A 19283-nucleotide genomic window follows, 5' to 3' on the forward strand; every position below is an offset into this window, starting at 1 on the left:
AGCAACTCAGTGAGACCCTGTCTCTAAATAAAATACAAAATAGGGCTGGGGATGGGGCTCAGTGGTCAAGTGCCCCTGAGTTCAATCCTTGGAACCTAAAAAAAAAAAAAAAACAAATTCACAGGCAGTAGAATGTTCCTCAATAGTTATTTTTATTTATTTATTTTTTTGTTGTTTTTAAGTGCTTCATACTGGGCAAGCACTCTATTGCTGAGCTACATCAAAGCCCTGTTCCCAAATTTTAAAACCACATTTATCCTTACAGAACATAACTTTTAGCTAAGGAGATAAGACATGAAAAAAAATTACATACACACATATAAACACTACAAAGTGATAATGAGGGCAGGGAACTCTGGCAGTGTTAATGGTGATAGAGACAATGGAGAAGCTAAATTGTCAGGACCCAAATTCTTTCTTATTATTGATTATATGTATAAGGGTAAAGATGGAAGGAAATATCCGAGGATGATGCAGAAGTTTGGGTCTAGGTGATTTTAACTGGTGATGTCTTAAAGAAGAAGAGGATGAAGTTTAAGGAACTACTCATTTAGAGTGGTCTTATGGGCAATGGACCTCTGTATTTACTTATTATTTACTTAATATGTGAAAGGAAGTATATAAAAGCTTCCAAAAAAAAAAAAAGGAGATCAATACTGTTTCAATTAAACTTCATCACCTTGCTGCAATAATGAAAAAGCACATGCACTTTATTTCCACTTGTAGGTGACTTGGAAGCTCCTTCCAACCTAGTTATTTCTGAGCGAACTCATCGTTCCTTTAGGGTGAGCTGGACGCCCCCTTCTGACAGTGTGGATAGATATAAAGTGGAATACTATCCTGTTTCTGGAGGGAAACGTCAAGAAGTGAGTAAACAACACCTAAATCCACTCTTTTCTCATACTGAGATTGGGTCCTCATTAGTGCTCTGGGAAAACTACTGGGTGTGGGGCAATAGGGCTGTGAGGGGGGCAGAACTGAGTTGTGAATGGTGCTTTCTGTTCTTGGCGAGGCATGCACTTCCATTTGAGCTTAATGAAAGGGAAAGGCCTTTGATTAAATTCTTATGGTTTCCAAGAATTGTAGAATATCAATGTGATTTTTAAATTTAAAATAATTTTAGGATGCCAATTTGTTTGTGAGTTTGTATTAGAATCATGGAGTTGATAAGGAACATTAAAGATGATCTAATTTTACAAATGGAGCCACCATATGATCCAGCTGTATCACTCCTTGGTATTTATCCGAAAGAATTAGAACACAATGGAGATACAGATATGCCCATGTTTATAGCAGCACAGTTCATAATAGCCAAGTGTCTGTCAACAAATGAATGGCTAAAGAAAATGTGATATATACACATATACAGAGTACAGTTTCATTGACATAAGAAAGAACTAAATTAATCCATTTTCAGGAAAATGGGTGGAACTAGCTGAATAAGCTAAACCCAGAAAGACAAGTATCATATGTTTTCTCTCATATGTGGAAGCTAGAGAGAAAAAAGGAAATATAAGGGGTTCCATAAAGCTAGAAGTCAGAACAATAGAGTAGAGGAAGAGGATGGGGGTGGGGGAAAGGGAGGTACTGACAATGAAACTGATTAAATTATGTTATGTGCATGTATGAATATGCTACAAGGAAACCTGTTGTTCTGTACAGTTAATATCCACCAATAAAAAAGGATAAACCATAAAATTATAATTTAAGAATTTAGTTTTACTCACATATTTTATAAATAAGGAAATAATACCTGGGAGAATAATTGATGTTAATTGTCCAAGATTTCATTGTAACCCAATTGTTTCCATAAATGGAAGACAATGGCCCCATTGAAATATAATTTCCAAGCTCATGGCAGTTAACTACAGTAGAAAAGAGGAAACTGGTTTAAACATATGTTGCTATTATTTTTTATTCACCTGCCCAGTTTTATGTGAGTCGACTGGAAACTAGTACAGTACTGAAAGATCTGAAGCCTGAGACTGAGTATGTGGTCAATGTGTATTCTGTGGTAGAAGATGAATATAGTGAACCTCTGAAGGGCACAGAAAAAACCCGTAAGTCAGATTTTAAAAAATCCAAAACACACATTTTTCTCATTGTCTTGTTTTCCAAGATAAAGTATTCATGGTCTATGTGAGCTTTTTGCTAGCCTTTGAAATCATTTCTTTATTCAGTATTCATTGAATAAATATTTACAGGATGCCTCATCATGCAGGTGCTCAAAAAAACAGTGGTTTTTCTACTCTTACTGGCTGTTCATGCCATCACAGGATCCCACTGGTGGGAAGTGGCTATGGCCATAATAATATACAAGGAAAATCCTTTTAATATTGTCATACATTTCTCAGGGTACTGGGACTTCCTGATTACAAGAAAATCTCTTAAAATGAAAATATACCTTTCAGGGGGATAATACTTACAACTTTACTCTAGTTGTTACACAGTAACTATTTATCCAGGAACTAAGCTCTTCAGGGGCAAGATACTAAAAAGTGCCATGGAGAGAGTACAGTGTAGGTGAGGAAGAGTGACTGTGCAGAGATGGCCTATTTTACCTCTGCTGATTGGCAGACCTCCCTGCTGGCAACAAGGTCTCCCTGTTTTGTCTGGCCTCTGTACTTTGCTGGAAAAACTGTAAAGGCTTTGACTTTGAGTGAAGCTTTTGGGGGAGGTATTTCTTGCTCTTATTCCTGGTAGAGTTCCCAAGGCCATATGAAGTTACTCTTTCCTGGGTTAGATATTATGGACAAGAAAAGATTGTGTTCTTTTTTTTTTTTTGTATTGGGAATTAAACCCAGGAGCACTAAATTACTGAGCCACATCCTCTGCCCCTTTTATTATTTATTTTGATACAGGGTTTCACCAAGCTGCTTAGAGCCTCACCGTTGCTGCGGCTGGTCTTAGATTTGTGATCCTCCTGCCTCAGCTTCCTGAGTCACTGGGATTACAGGCATGCACCACCATGCCTGACTGAGAAACCTGTTTAAGGAGTGAGCATCATTGTTTTGTAGGGCAAGAACTGATAGCACTTACTGCTCATTTCCTGAGGTCCTCATCTCTTCTCTTTATATTCAATTATAGGAGATGGGAAGTAATGCATTTTATAATTGGCAGGATTATGCGATAATTTCTTTCTTTTTTATTTTTAAAGAGAGAGAGAGAGAGAAGAGAGAGAGAATTTTTTAATATTTATTTTTCAGTTTTCGGTGGACACAACATCTTTATTTTTTTATTTTTATGTGGTGCTGAGGATCGAACCCAGCGCCCCACACATGCCAGGCGAGCTCGCTACCGCTTGAGCCACATCTCCAGCCCCAAATTTCTTAAAACTTTTAAATCAATCTTTGAATAAAAAATAGTTGAAAACTATATGGGTATTAAGTGAAGAAGAGATTGTAAATTTGTTACTCTGCCTCATGAGCTTATCTTTAAAAGCCTATGAATCTCCATGTTCCAGTTATTAATGTATAACATGCTCATTTTAAATGTAATTTTTTAAGAAAGATGAAATAAACTGTGCTGATTACTTATGTCTGAAGTTCTATGATTGAAGAATAAAAAGAGCCAACTTGATTATGTTTCAGAAAGGGAGATTAAAGTCTCAGAAAGTTATTATCTATTTTGGCTTCTATAGAAACCCACTGGAATGTCATTTACAATCTAAACTTTTGAATTATTTTTCCATTTACTAGTTGTCCATGCAGTCCTGAGTATTAAGTGCAATGAGCAATGAGATTGGAATTTTTTCATGGGGGAAGAGGATTATGTTAACTGTGATTTATCTCTTATGAACCCATTCTCTGTTTAATGCATACAAATATGAATAAAGTAAAAAACAAAGGTTAAAAATGTAAGTGGAATGAAAGGAAGTAGCTGATATCTGATTTACTTACTTATGATTTTGCTTTTAATAGTGCCTGTTCCTGTAGTCAGCCTGAATATTTATGATATTGGTCCCACCACCATGCATGTGCAATGGCAGCCCGTGGGAGGAGCTACTGGCTACACCTTATCACACCAACCTGTTAAAGCCCCAGAACCAACCAAACCCAAAGAGGTGAGACGTGTTTTTTTTTTTTTTTAATTGCTGGGCCCTTCTGAGACTTTACAGTTTTACAGTCCCCATTATACTTCCGTTACTTATGAAATATAGAAACAGAAATATAGAAAACTAAGTTCGTGGCCCCAAACACCTTTTAGAAAACATTGGCATGAAAAAAGAATGCAGGGGCTGGGGATATAGCTCAGTTGGTAGAGTGCTTGTCTTGTATGAACAAGGTCATGGGTTTAATCCCCAGCACCACGCACAAAAAAAAAGAAAGAAAGAAAAAACCAAACCAAACCAAAACAAAACAAAAAAAACCCCAAAAAACCCAAGTGCATTTCTTACAAATGAAAAATAAAAGCTGTGTTGCAATCTAGTGAATACAAATAGGCTTCAACTAGATATCCCCAGGAAATGGAAATATTTGATTTGAACATTTAATAAGCTGCTTGGCATTTTCATATGTAGATGCGTGTTGGGCCAACAGTGACTGATGTGCAGCTGACTGACCTTCTTCCCAATACTGAGTACGAGGTCACAGTTCAGGCTGTCCTCCACGACCTCACTAGTGAACCTGTCACCGCTCGGGAAGTCACCTGTAAGATGCTGCCAGTTTTCCTTCCCTTCTTATTGCTATAAACTTGATGTTCATTAGAATATTTCTTTTACATGATGCTATCAATGATTGGTTATTCATGTGTAAGTTACAGAGTTGTTACTTTAGACACATGAGTTTGAGAATAAATACTTTAATTCTAGACATACAATAGAATTTTAAATCGATTCTAGGATGCACATTTTTTTTCACATTTATCATGCCTGGTATTGAGAAATGTCTTACGATCTATAGTGTATTACCAAGATGTTTCTGTCAAGCCACAGAACATGAAATAATGGTGCATCTTAAAATTGATGTTGTTTTAGACTCTTGAAATACACTATGTAGGAGAATGGCAATATTAAAAAGATGCAGGTGAGTGAGGTTTTGGAGGAAGATATTCAGGGTTAAGATCAAGGTGTCTCAAGTTCCTGGCAAAGTAGAAACTCTACTTCTCCTCATTATATACCTCCTTCTTTTTAAGATAAAGTTTGTTGGATTTGGTAAAAGATCTATCTATCTATTTATTTATTTATTTTGATTTCCCTCTAACCATTTAGGCTTCTGTAGCTTTTCTTAGAAGCTCACTGTGTGCTTACTATTCTTTACTCTTGTAACTACTTATTTTTCTATCATACTCTTAAGGGAGCATAACTCAATTTTGTTATCTATCATAACTGATTTAAATATCTGATAAAGAAACATGAGCTATACATTTATGAGGAACTGTGATTCATTATGGCTGAGCAGCAAGTTATTTAGAGTGGAAGAAAATTAACATAAATAAGAAGTTAGTATTGTGATAAAATATATCTTATTTTTAAAATCTTCATAGGAAGTTCTTTCTGGTAGAATGGTGGCCCTTTTATCATTATAATAATTTTTTCAGTTATTTTGCTGCCCATACTTTTAAGTTTTCCCCAGACAACTTCTTGAAATTTTAGTGAATGATTTGGAGTTTGTGGTTGAGAGGCACATCTGGGTCTCATATCTCATGCTTCTCCAGTGCCTTTACCCAGACCTCAAGATGTGAAACTCAGAGACGTGACTCACAGCACGATGAATGTCTTGTGGGAACCTGTGCTTGGAAAAGTCCGTAAATATATTGTTCGATACAAAACACCAGAAGAGGATGTCAAAGAGGTAGGTTGAGAATTAGAAAGGACATGAAATATTTGCTTTCTCAGAAGGCTTAACAAAATAACTTCATAAATTATAGATGACAGTGGGACTTAAACACTTGTCCTTTTACTCATATGGGGTTGAAAACTTGTGATATTAATAAAACACTTCTTAAAAATCATAACGTATTGGTCTGTCTTGGATGTAGTTCAGAAATGTTTTGCTGTGTGATATTAATCTCAAAAACAGTGTGGTCTTTATTCCTTTGTAGATAAAGAGCTATAAGAATTTAAATGGTATTTCCTTCTCATCCCGAGGCCTTATATGGTGCTCTCATTTTATGAATGACTAAAAAATGCCATCATGTTTCTAAAAATAAAAGATATTAAAAAGATGCAAGAGAGAAGAATGGAAGTTTGTCAGATGATGGGAAGATGGGACAGTTGAACAGGACAGAGAGGAAGGAGTAATATGTTGTCCCAGAAGAGCACCCCTTTAGGAATGATCTTTTTTGAGATAACTTGGGGATGGAGAGCTCTTTTCAGGACAACTTGATTCAAAGTGGGAGCAAATAGAGTGTTTTTTGGAACATAGAAATAGTTCCTCTTAGCACCCAGGCATTTATAAATGCTGCTAATTTGTAGATTATGCAAAAGTTAATTTATACATATGCACACAACCATGTCATTCTAGTTTCCATTTGAACATCTAAATGGGTTTCACAAGATTCTTGTGCATAGCAAAAGAGACAATGCATAGGAGAACATTCCTGAAAGAAATAAGGTGTAATATGAAGAGAGACAGGTAAAAAATGGTTAGGTTAGGTTATGTAAATCCATATGTAGTCATCATTTGCCAGTTGGGTCAGATCTGATTCTCTAGTACATACATTTTTTTCCCCACTTTGGAAACATTTAGACTGTATCTGGTTCTCCGAATTCTTATACAAATTGAAGCATACTGCTGCTTTTTTCTTACAATAATTCTTATGTTCCCGTGTTGAGAGTTTTAGTAAATAATTGAGAGATTCTCAAACCAAACCCTTTGTAAAAATAGTTCTGCTGCTCTGTTGTTATTATAGGTCGAGGTGGACAGATCACGGGCCAGCACCTCCATCAAAGATCTTTCCTCACAAACCCTATACACAGTCAGTGTTTCTGCAGTGTATGATGAAGGGGAGTCTCCTCCAGTGACTGCTCAAGAGACAACCCGTGAGTTGTGCCTTTGCTTTATTGATACTTGGAAAACAATACTCTGCATTCATGTGTACTTCAACTTACTGGGGCATTTCATTTCTTCATGTTCTTTTTGCTAGTATTTAATACTGGTTGGGTAGATTGTCTTTTTAATAATTAAAAAAAAATTTTTTTTTGGTACCAGCAATTGAACCAGGGACACTTCCCCAGCCCTTTTTATTTTTTATTTTGAGACATGGTCTTGCTAAGTTGCTTAGGGCCTTGCTAATTTGCTGAGGCTGACCTCAGACTTGCCATCCCTCCTGTCTCAACCTCCCAGCTCACTGGGATTACAGGCATGTGCCACTGCATTCAATTTAGATTGTCTTTTTATTCATCTTCTTTGTATCCATTCCTTTATTATGCTATCAGTCACTTCCCTTAATTTCTCTTGCTACTTAATTGGTGTGTATGTATAGTAGGGTGGGGAAAAAAGCATACTCTAGATGCATGTTGGACATTTTCTCTGGAAAGTATGAAGTATAATTTTGAGATCTCATTATTTGCAAAGTGCTATCAGGGTAACAGAAGAGAAGTATCTTTCAAATTTTCTTTTGGTACTAAGGCTTGAATCTAGGGTCTAGCACATTGCAAGCAAGTACTCTAACTTTGAGCTACATCTCTAGCCCTTTTTAATTTTTATTTTGAAAAAGGCTCTCGCTACGAGAACGTGTGATATTCCTATCTTAGAGTCCAGTGAAGCTGGGGTTACAGTTGTGCACCTCCATGCCTGCTTGCTTGTCTTTTAAATACCTATTCTGTGTTCCCTTTGGTCTCTCCTCATGAAGGCAGAGATGTTTATTTTTCTCAGCTGCATATTTCCAGGGCCTGGCACATAATTGTTTATTCTAGGGCTCAGCATACAGTTTTCTAATTTAATGATTAACCTGTAATAACCTAATCCATTGAGGGCTAAAATTATCCAAGTCTACCACCAGAAGTATTCCAAACAAATATAATGGGAGCCACATAAGTAATTTAAAAATTTCTGATATCTGTATTAAAAAGATAAAATTAGTTTTAATGTGTTTTATTCAATCCAATTTAACCAAAACTATTATCATTTTGATGTTTCAGTTTAATTATTAATGACATTTCACTTTTTTCTGTAAGAATTCTTTGAAATCCAGTGTGTATTTTTATACTTGCAGCACATCTCAATTCAGACTAGCCACATTTTAAGTGCTAAATAGCCACATGTGTCTAATGGTTTCCATAGTAGACAGCATGGGGCTAGAGAATTTAAATGACTTGCATGGCCTCATTTTGTAATCTAGAGGTGGGATTAGTCTGGAACTAATGTTCCAGTGCTATAGTCTGGGACTTTCACCTCCTATCCAATATCCCCTCACAGTTCTCAGTAACTTCTTCTTTAGTGTCCAGCTGTCTACGTCTGATGAGGGCATCTTGTCAAATGACACAGTCTGCCTCCTTGCTTCAGGTATATCCACTCCTCTCTTTTTGACTCTGCTATTTTTTTACTATGGGATCTCTTAGCAATTTTCGTTGTCATCTTGGCGTATGTTTTTACATGGTAAGAATCAAGGCTAGGATGAGGATTGATGTATATGAGTAGAATGGCAGTTTCGTATAAACATAATAGGCATCTTAAAGAGAAAAAAGTCAAGAAAAAGGCTCATGAAATAGTAATTTGGTATAATAGGTTAATATTTCCAATATATGTATTCAGTCCTTAAGATTTCCAAATATATTTTATTTTATTTGAGATAGGGGATTCCTATGTTGCCTGGCCTGCTTCAAACTCCTGGGATCAAGTGATCCTCTCCCCTCAGCTTCTGAGTAGTTGGGTCTACAGGTGTGTGACACTGCACCTGGATCTAATAAATTCTGATATATGCAAAGTGCATCCTTAGTAACTGGTTTGTTTTGCAGTTGTGCTTGTGGAAGCAGTATAGCCCTCTGATTTATTGCAATTGTTCTTTCATTGTACTTAGGAACAAATTTTTGATGGCTCTGGGTTTCCGTTACCAGGAGATAGGAAAATAATACATAATGAAAGCCTAGGACCATGGCAGACATTCCAGACTGCTTATGCTGCAAACTGACCAGAGTGCCTGGCCATCTGAGGGACCGTGTGGTAGAATTTTAGCAGTTATCAGGGCCTTTGGGGTTTGCCGCAGTCCGGCTGCAGCAAAATAACCGGGGGGTGACGAACAACTTGTGTAGATTGATACAGCAGGAGTGGGAGCCGTTTATTGCAGGACAGGAGCAGTATTTATACATTCCACACAGCTTATCTAATTAGCATAAACTAGATACATCAGTCAACCAATAAGGAATCTCCACACTTAATGGCTCGCCTTTGTTACTTCTCAAACCACTCCCTCTGGCATTTTGCCAGGCACCATCCAGACTTGTTTACGAACTCTAACATTCCCCTGGCAAAATGCCAGGTGTTATTTTGACTTGTTTACAGACTCTAACATTTCCCCCTTTTGTTTAATTTAAATAATGACCATAGTGGTTTTTACACAAACACCATAAATAACCTGCTACAAACAGAAAGGGAGGATACAAAATGCCACAATACCAAGCCAATTGATGGCTCCATGCAAGAAGCCCTTGGAAAAATTATACCAGCAATGACACCGTTAGCAAAGATACCGAGTTACAACTTGTTGTAGATTACAGTTTGTTATCTCAGTCCAGGTAAAGCAGTGTCTCAATAGATTAACTCACAGTCCAGGTAAATCACAGTCCAGGTAAGTTCTGCAGGCAGCTAGCTTAAATCACAGTCCACGTAAGTTCTGCAGGCAACTAGCTTGATCCGAAGTCTCATCCGGTTCTCAGCAACACTGGAAATTCTTCCACCTTCCTCTTCACCAGCACTGGGACGAAGGCAGGAACTCTGGATGGCTAAAGAAAATCCTGTAGNTTACATTTGAAATAAGCCTTAATGGTGCTCATTACTCATTAGCTTCCAGGTGTGGGAGAACCATTGTAGTTACTGGCCTTGGAAATGCTCAAACTTCAAGGATGCGGGCTGTCTTCAGCCTGCAGCGTCCGGGCAGCCCCAGATGGCCCTGGGGAGAGTCCGGGAGTGTTCTGGACTCAAACTGCCACTGGGCACAGGGAGCAAGAGCCCCGAGACTGTGCCTCCAGGTCAGGTCTAGATTTGGGCTCGAGGCAGTGGAAGAGCCAGCTCCCCGGCCAGGAGGCCGGGAAGGGCCAGTCGCCGCAGCCTCTTGGAAAATCCTTGCTGCGCTGTGACGGGCTTGCACACTCGGCAGCCGCCTCGCTGCTTCACGCACCCTCCTGCCCCATCATCATTGTAATAGAACATCAATAATAACTTATAATATCCATACAGTGCTTGCCCTATATTGTATTTATTTTTCAAATGAACTGAATTGGTAAAATATTTGGTTTTAAAGCAACATAGTTCATCAATTTCTGCACATCTATTAAAATAAACAAAGCAGTTTTATTCTATTAAAAGAAGTTGATACTACACTTAGTCCTGCCTTTTATTTCATGATAGGACCTGTTCCAGCCCCAACAAACCTAAGGCTTACTGAAGTAACACCAGAGAGTTTCAGAGGAACTTGGGATCATGGAGCTTCAGATGTGTCTCTCTACAGAATAACCTGGGCACCTTTTGGAAGCTCGGATAAGATGGAGGTTAACACACTCTCTTTTTCTCTCTTTCATATCCCATTTAATTATAGAGAAGCTTATTTGAAATGTGCATTATTTCCATTGCCAAGTAAGCATCCCTTTCTACTAGTGACATCTGAGCTCATGGCATGCATTAAAGCAGGAGGAACATCTGTCTAAATGATGTCAATGAAATGCCAGTGTGTATCATATAAATGTATCATATAAATGGAGACTTATTGTTGTGAACACATGTTTTTGTCTTCTTTCCCCAAGACCATCTTAAATGGAGATGAAAACACCTTGGTGTTTGAAAACCTGAACCCCAACACTCTCTATGAAGTTTCCATTACTGCCATCTATCCTGACGAGTCAGAGAGTGATGACCTGAGTGGCAGCGAACGCACATGTAGGTGTTCAGTTTTTAAATAGGACCTTGATATTTTAAAGTTCATTGTTAAAAAGTAGGGCTAAATTCGTAATGCTTCCCCAAATTCTGTTTTCTTTTAGTGCGTTTGATACCCTTAACAACACAAGGTAAGAATTTTAATTTGTTGAATTGTTTGAGTGAACAAATAATAAATGAATGAATGATACGGTAACATACATTTTGAATACACCTTCTATTTTTTAATCGTAAGTGTGAAGAGCAGGGTCTCTTTTCAGTAGGCTTTTCTTGAAAAACTTGGTTTTACTACTACTTGTTGAGGATAAGGAGTGTATTGGTTAGCATCTAACTCATATCAGGTTAGATGATTTAAACAACAAAAATTTATATTCTCTTAGTTCTGGAGAATGGAAAATCCAAAATCAAGGTGCCAGCCCATTCTGTTGCTGATGAGGTCTCTCTTTCTGGATTGTGAACAGCTCCCTTCTCCCTCTGTTGTCATATGACATATATAGAGAGGACAGTCTCTCATGTCTCCTCTTATAAAGACTAATTTCATTTTTAGGTCTCTACCTTCATGGCCTCATTTAACCTCAAAGGCCACATCTGCAAATACCGTTGTATTGGATGTTAGGGTTTCAATGTATGGAGGAACAAGGTTTGGAGGAACTCAAGCATTGAATCCATACCATGTAATCATTTAAGAGATAACAACCTTCTTTATTATGAGCTTAAATTTAATTCTACACCTAGAGGTACACAGCTATATCAATTTCCTTGGGAACCACACATATTTTTTTTAGGGAGGCCTCGTTCTGTGTGCTTACTCTGTCTTTAACAATCCTCTTTCAGCTCCAAAAAGTGGTCCACGAAACCTTCAGGTGTACAATGCAACATCTAACAGCTTGACTGTTAAGTGGGACCCTGCTAGTGGTCGTGTGCAGAAATACAGAATCACTTATCAGCCTTCAACAGGGGAAGGCAATGAACAGACGGTAATTTGTTTTTCACAAACTACAACTTGGATAAATTCTACCTATTCCTTTTCAAATTCCTTTCACCCTCAATGTGAATTCATGCTTATTTAAGGGTTAAAAGATTTTCCTGTATTGAATGGGGTTATTTGACCCCTTAGCCAGCACTCACATCTGGAGGGCATCATGGAGACCCAGTGGATGTTCTCACAGGGGATGATAGTTGCTCTTCATAGTAGCTTTGGAACATTGGGTGCACACTTCATTAATAATCCTATTAATGCAGGATTATCCATGAAGATATCAAGATATGTTCAGAGTCTGTGTAGATCTTCAATCTATCTCTCTCTAACTTAATCAAGCACTGAAAGTTTGCTAAACTCACCAATAAAGTTTCTTTTCTGTATCCCTATTTTTCTGGTTTTTGCATGTCATGGGATGTCTTCTAGATCTGATCTAAAAATCCACTCATCTAATTCAAAATACTCACCATTTTTATATTATCCAAAGGGAGGTACCTAAGAAAGATGATAGAACTGCAAACTCAGCTGCTGTCATCTTTATCTTCTGAGTCCTCCCTTAATTAATTGACCTTTTCCCTTCCTAACTTTAGCTGTCTGCCTTTGGGCTTTTACCAGCTTTGCCTTTTAAGTGCATGCATACATTCTCCCTAGGTCAGGAAGCACCACAATTTTTATACAAATAGGATTATACTGATGTTATTTCAAATACCTTCCTTGGTGAGATCTAGAACTTTGCTGACTTTTTTAAAAGATAGGTATAATATTTTCTTATATAGCCTTAGAAAGACATGTTTTTAATTTAATTATCACATTTGCTGAGCATAAGCAAATGGTGCATACTTCTTATGAGTTCAAGGTGCTAGCAGAGGTTGAGACTGTCAGTGATAAGAGTATGTGTTTAGAGCCCTCTGCTCCTCCCTGAATGGGTTTAACTGGATCAAAAACCTCCCCATCTTGTTTCAGTGCTGATCCATGAAATAATCAAAGTAATGAAGCATGAATGCTGGAATTATGTTGGAGAGTTCAATGAGAGAAGTAGGAGACACCTCTTTACTTACTCATGAGAGTAGTTCCCTAAATAGATGCTTTCCAATGTGTTATATATCAAAATTTTATGAAAATGGCTGTACTAATATTGATATTGCTCTCCCATAACCTCAAATGTTAAATTTTTTGAAATTTGCCACTTTAATTCAATTCGCTCATATTTAGGATGACTGCACTGATTCACTGAGGTTTTCTCTGGAATTCAGACTACTTGAGTGGATGGGTGCTAAGTTGGAAACATCTGGTCTGTACTAGCACATCCAGCCATGTACATGTGTGCTCATTGTGGGCAGCATGCCATTTTCATGCAATTTTAATTAATGTGGCATAAACATCTGAATTCGGTAGACTGTTAACAAATCGAACAAATTTTCTTTCAACAAGATAGCTAGATGGCCTTGAGCAATGAATATAAAACTGCAGACTCCCTAATTGGAGTAAATTGAGGCGCTTCATACCACAAGGGTGGTATCATGGAGACCATTGGGAACCCCTGCCTGAGTGTGGCTTGGCAAAGGGTCCAGTCACGTCGTTTACACAGCTAATGCTGTTAGAGTGGCGGTGTTTGGGGGGAACACCAAGAGCTTTAGATCTTTTGCTGAATCATTTTAATGTGTTTCTAAAGCAAATAAAAAACATCTGTGAAAAAGTAAGAATAATACAGAATGGTGTGGAGCTTCTAAAGTTATGCAGTTCTTTGGTATCTTAAAGTTCCTTTGTAGCTCACTTAAGATTAATGCCCCTTTTTTTGAAAGAGTTCTGTGAAATGTGTTTTGGATGAAATTTTGCAGTGCTGGCGGCTAGCAAGTTGAAATATCTTTTTGAGGTCACCGGTCTGAAGCTTGGAATCCTTTTTATGATTTGAGGTGCATACTTTACATTTAAAAGTATACTATAAGTTATATTTAAACCTTCACTGTGGTACATGATTGCAAAAGTTGGCAGGGGTCTCAGAGTGTTCCCTGGTAGAAGGAATTTTCTGACATACTAGTGAGATGGAGAGAACAAAGCTAATGCTTATTAAGGCCTGTTTTATTTAAGACCACCATAGGAGGACGACAAAATAGTGTGGTCCTGCAGAAACTGAAGCCTGACACTCCTTATACAATCACTGTGTCCTCCCTGTATCCTGATGGTGAAGGTGGCCGGATGACCGGAAGAGGCAAGACCAGTAAGTAAAACCCGAGTTCCTGTAGCTTCTGTAATAACTCCTATTGGATTGGACTCTCACTTTTATCTGTAAACATTGGGGTGACACAGAATTTTCCTAATCTTTTAAAATAGTATCGATTGCTTTTAACATTCTTTCTTGGAATTATCTCCTTCTGTTTGTGAAGAAAGACACTTTTACTTTTTAGGATTAAAAAAAAAAGTCACTGGGGCCCAAATGTCTTGTGGATAAATGAGACATGCAAGAATTTTTGGGGTGTCTGCTATATTAAGGGTCCCTTAACTCGTATTTCAGGTGTGCTTGGCTTTTGGGGCCATACGGTGGTGTGATTTCTGTTTATTTCAGAACCTCTGAATACTGTGAGGAACCTAAGAGTGTATGACCCTTCTACCAGTACCTTGAATGTTCGCTGGGACCATGCAGAGGGAAATCCTCGCCAATACAAACTCTTCTATGCTCCAACAGCAGGCGGCCCAGAGCAATTGGTAACTATTTTCTAGTTTTTTAAAACCACCTCTGGCTATTTATAAGTAGAACTGAAGGAGTTAACTATTTGCTTCAGAGCTGAAGAAATTCATATTCATGTAATAAGATTTGACAGAGGGTAAACAGTTGGTGCCTTAGAGTCTGGGGAGTAGGGGAATTGTGGGAATGGGGGTAGGAGAAGAAATAGTCATTCTAGGAAGTTTGAACAAAATGAAGTGAAGGCATAGAGAGAAATCTTTGTAACCTCTTGTAACAGTTCACTTGTGGGAACATTATTATATCAAAATACTTCAAAACTTCTTGACTTGGTCTTAAACTGATATGATAGTATTTGAAGTATTATTTCCTTTAAAAGTTTTTCAGACTTAAAGTTTTTTATTAAAATCTTTAGGTACCAATCCCTGGGAATACCAATTATGCCATTCTTAGGAATCTGCAGCCAGATACTCCATACACAGTTACAGTAGTTCCTGTCTATACAGAAGGTGATGGGGGGCGCACATCAGATACTGGAAGAACATGTAAGTCAAAAAGCAGGAAAAAAAGACTTTTCATCATAAATTTTGCTTTTCATTCTAAAAGTCATCTAGGTCCAGTAGAGAAAGGAAAATTCAGAATGGTAAAATTAAAAACAGAAATTACCCATAGTTCACATCCCAAACACCATCAACTGTTAACTTTGTAGTGTAGGAAATAACACATTTATAATGACAATTACAATAATTTCAGGATTTGTGAATGTGTACATACTCACCAGTATTCTACTTTATTCTCTCTCACCGACTACAGTTCACTGAGCAGTTCTTTGTGCCTTCCTTATTTGTGGAAGGCCCTGTTTTGTGCTTGGCTTTCATTGTGTAAATTGTTGAAATCTGTTCATCACATTAGTCAGTTGCACATATCTCTGGTTTACTAATGAAGTGCTTTTGGGGGTTAAAAATCTACATGTTTTCATTTGTCATCAATGTCACAAGAAATCGGTTTATAATGTTTTACTCTTCTTTGTAGTATTGCTTAAAGTCTTAGGTGCATACTTATAAGTATTTCTTTGGCTTCAAAAATATACTTGCTGATGGCTAAAAGGAAGCAGGCATGGATGGCTTCCTTTAGTAAAACACTAAAGGTCTAGGGACATGATGTTATTGACTAAGCTAGAATTTGGGGTTAGTACATGGATTTAGTTTGCAAATTTTCTAAGTCCCTATTGGGGCAGTTAATTGAGAACCAAATATATCTTATTTCTTCCTCTTTTTTTTCCCCTTTCTCTAAATCACAGAAGGGCTTTCAGTAGCTATTTGTTGAATGAAGTAGGAATGAATGAAAGAATGAAAAATTCAAACTAGCTGATTTAGATGGGCTCTATAGCTTTCGTCAGGTTTTCCTTAGAAGACAGACTGTATAAAATTCCTCCTCTCTCTTTGTTGTCTATACTAGAAATAAAAGCTCGTTTTCCTGTTTCCTTTCCCTTTTCCTGTGCCCATTTATGACCAGTCCAGTTCTACTGGTCACATTGTTGTTTATTGAAAACAACATTGCTTCCATATAAACAAAGGCCACAGCTGGCTAACTTTGACTGAGCTTGGATTTGGAGAGTTTTAATCTGCTTTTACATGTAGATATTTAGAAGTTTAAAGAAGGTAGTGTTTTACCATGTTACAGAGTATAAATTGTGGAAAAGTGATGAAAACTTGACATGCATAAACAGACTTAAGAAATAGGCATTGGCTTTCATTTCCTCAGTGGTGAGAGGGCTGGCAAGAAATGTCCAAGTGTATAATCCTACACCCAACAGCCTGGATGTTCGCTGGGACCCTGCTCCTGGGCCTGTGCAGCAGTATCGCATTGTGTATTCTCCTGTCGATGGCACAAGACCCTCGGAGTCTGTAAGTAATTTTGTCATCTTAGAGCTCAGCAAAAGAATTTTGTAGATTCTGTTGTGGCTCCTGCCATGGCAGCTGGCTAAAAACAATAAGCCAATTATTGGTGTGACACAGCCTCTCAAGGAAGCTGCTTTTCCTGATGAATGCAGTTGCATGTTTGTGTCACGTTTGGTGCCTGTGAGAATAAAAGCCACAGTCATGCCAGTGTGTAATACTTAAGTGATTGGTTTGGGTCAATTAAGGCAGGCATCTTAATGATAGGTTTACTTAGGGGAAAAAAAAAAGAATTTTGGGAAAATGTAAGTTAGCTGTCTATGTGAGTTACAAACCTCAGTAATAAATGTAAATCATTGCTAGACCTTGTCAAGATGAGCTTTTGTTGTAAAGTATAAATGTCTTTGTTACGAAAATATGTTAAAGTCTGCCTTTACTGGCTCTTACAAATTGTAACCTATCTTCAATTTATAATATAACTCAGCTTTTGTAAATAGATTAGTAAATTAGAACTCAGAAATTATTAATGTGAATAATAATAGTGTCAGGATACTTATGTGAGAGTAAATTTATGGACTAATTCAATTTATAAGTCTGCAAAACTAAACGATAGCGGTGAACAAAGATAAACAAATGATAAGCAATGTGTGCATTCTGTGTGAATACTGATTTTCATGACTCTGTATATGGTCGGATATATTCAGACATCTATCTATTCCATGGAATTGCTCTCTATCTTAATACAGAATATCTCTCCCACCAATGTGGTGAGTTCCTTGTCTTTTTTTTTTTTAATTTTTTATTGTTGGTTTTTCAAAACATTACATAGTTCTTGATATATCATATTTCACACTTTGATTCAAGCGGGTTATGAACTCCCATTGAGTTCCTTGTCTTAAATGTATCTAACCCAGGATGTTCTTTGACTAAATTTCATGAGTCCTAGATGTTATAAATAAATATAAATGGGAGATAATTGAAGCAACTAAGGGTGAAGGATGAATTAGCTTTTTTGGAAAGGGAATTTCTGAGCACAAATTTTGTCTAAATGGTGTGGCCTGGGCAGCTCACACGGGGAAGCACTCTTGGCTTCTGACATGTCTGGGCTCAGCCTTTTATTATAAATATTATTATGCTGACTAACCAAAGACTTGGTAAGCATTTGGGTTGTTGTCAGGCAGAATTTGGCATTTTCTCCCCCTACAGATTGTGGTGCCAGGAAATACCCGCACGGTGCACCTGGAGAGGCTCGTTCCTGACACACCCTACTCTGTGAACATTGTGGCTCTCTACTCAGATGGAGAGGGGAATCCCAGCCCCAGCCAGGGCCGAACACGTGAGGAGGAAATCCTTTCTCCACCCTGTTCCTTGTATTTAGATTGGCCAGACTTCTCCCAGGGAATAAGGGGTGGGTGGTGGTGAGTGAGGGGTACAGAGAGCTTTCTGTCTTGGTGCAGGTCAGGGCAGCCCTCTGCATGAGACTATGCCTGGGCTTCTCTACTTCCCATGCCAGGCTGAAGCTCTGGGTCTAGGATTCCGTTTTGTTTTGAATGAACTTCATTCAGTCTTTTTTTTTTTTTTCCCCAAATCTGGGACCTAAATTAAGGAAGGGTTTCTTCCTTATTCTGCTCTGCAGTGGTTCTTCTCACCAAATGGGCGCTTTGGAAATGTGAAACCTCAGTCTCTATGTGTCATTAAAGAAGGTGCTTGCAGTAATTAAAACAACCCCTTTCTTTCCCAGTCTCTACACTAGGTTCAAATCCAGTTCTGTGTCACTGAAAGTTTAGCATGTAACTGTAGTTCTGAAATCTAGCACCTTGTACTGTTTATGATTTCACTTACAATCAGAGATATGAAAAATTATGCTCTATATATGTAATAAGAATTGCAGTGCATTCTGCTGTCATATATAAATAAAAAACAAAAACAAACAAACAAAAAACTCACACAAAATATGGACATCTTATCGGGAATGAACATCATCATGAATGGAGAAATACCTACAAGCACCTTCCTTAATGTCCCTCCATAATGCTATCAGGCGGGAAACAAATTTTACCATATTTTATTTATTTAGTTCCACGAAGTGGACCAAGGAATCTGAGAGTTTTTGGAGAGACAACCAACAGCCTCTCTGTAGCCTGGGATCATGCTGATGGACCAGTTCAGCAATATAGGATCATTTATTCTCCCACTGTTGGTGATCCCATTGATGAATACGTAAGTGTAAGATTCAGTTATTAACACACTCTTAGCTGGTTAGAGGGGAAAGTCAAATTTCTACTTAAGAAGTATGTCGTGATTAGAGTTGATCCTTGAGTATTGTGTGGTAATCAGATTTTATATATGATATACATGGGGACCACCCAAATGTGCCTGGTCTATTTCCCTCATCACAGAGAAGCAATGATTTGGGGATCACTTCTTTTCTAAGGACATGTTGAAAAACTGTCTTACTCATGATCACCTGCATATTTCCAACCACCTACTTATAGGAACACATTAGTGAATATGATACTCTTATAATGGAACATCTAAGTGAATGTTCAGATGATGTGAATATACAAACTGTACCTTTTCTTCAAATCTAATTCTTCTTCAAGGTCTCCATTCCATACTGTGATGCTAATTGGTCTATCTTCTTTCTAAACTTAACATTTTCAGTACACTTTTGTTTTGGGATATATATATATATG

The 19283-nt window shown here is 37.7% G+C and overlaps 1 protein-coding gene across 4 annotated transcripts in view; it reads left to right on the forward strand.

The window, feature by feature from the left end:
• Col12a1 (collagen type XII alpha 1 chain) overlaps positions 1-19283 on the forward strand; it is a 111042-nt gene that overhangs the window by 47516 nt on the left and 44243 nt on the right. For 3 of the 4 annotated variants that reach the window (XM_015498890.2, XM_048800927.1, XM_048800955.1), the window contains 16 exons: positions 727-866; positions 1931-2060; positions 3921-4063; positions 4520-4649; positions 5656-5792; positions 6853-6982; positions 10509-10648; positions 10901-11033; positions 11135-11161; positions 11865-12007; positions 14098-14227; positions 14573-14712; positions 15105-15234; positions 16454-16596; positions 17794-17923; positions 18665-18807. In XM_015498890.2, the coding sequence (XP_015354376.1) occupies positions 727-866; positions 1931-2060; positions 3921-4063; positions 4520-4649; positions 5656-5792; positions 6853-6982; positions 10509-10648; positions 10901-11033; positions 11135-11161; positions 11865-12007; positions 14098-14227; positions 14573-14712; positions 15105-15234; positions 16454-16596; positions 17794-17923; positions 18665-18807 (2069 nt within the window). The remainder of the gene's footprint in view (positions 1-726; positions 867-1930; positions 2061-3920; positions 4064-4519; positions 4650-5655; positions 5793-6852; positions 6983-10508; positions 10649-10900; positions 11034-11134; positions 11162-11864; positions 12008-14097; positions 14228-14572; positions 14713-15104; positions 15235-16453; positions 16597-17793; positions 17924-18664; positions 18808-19283) is intronic. The other variant, XM_048800885.1, reaches the window with a different exon arrangement.

This window comes from Marmota marmota, unplaced genomic scaffold (genome assembly GCF_001458135.2).
Source record: "Marmota marmota marmota unplaced genomic scaffold, marMar, whole genome shotgun sequence".
In the NCBI taxonomy this organism is placed as follows: Eukaryota; Metazoa; Chordata; class Mammalia; order Rodentia; family Sciuridae; genus Marmota; species Marmota marmota.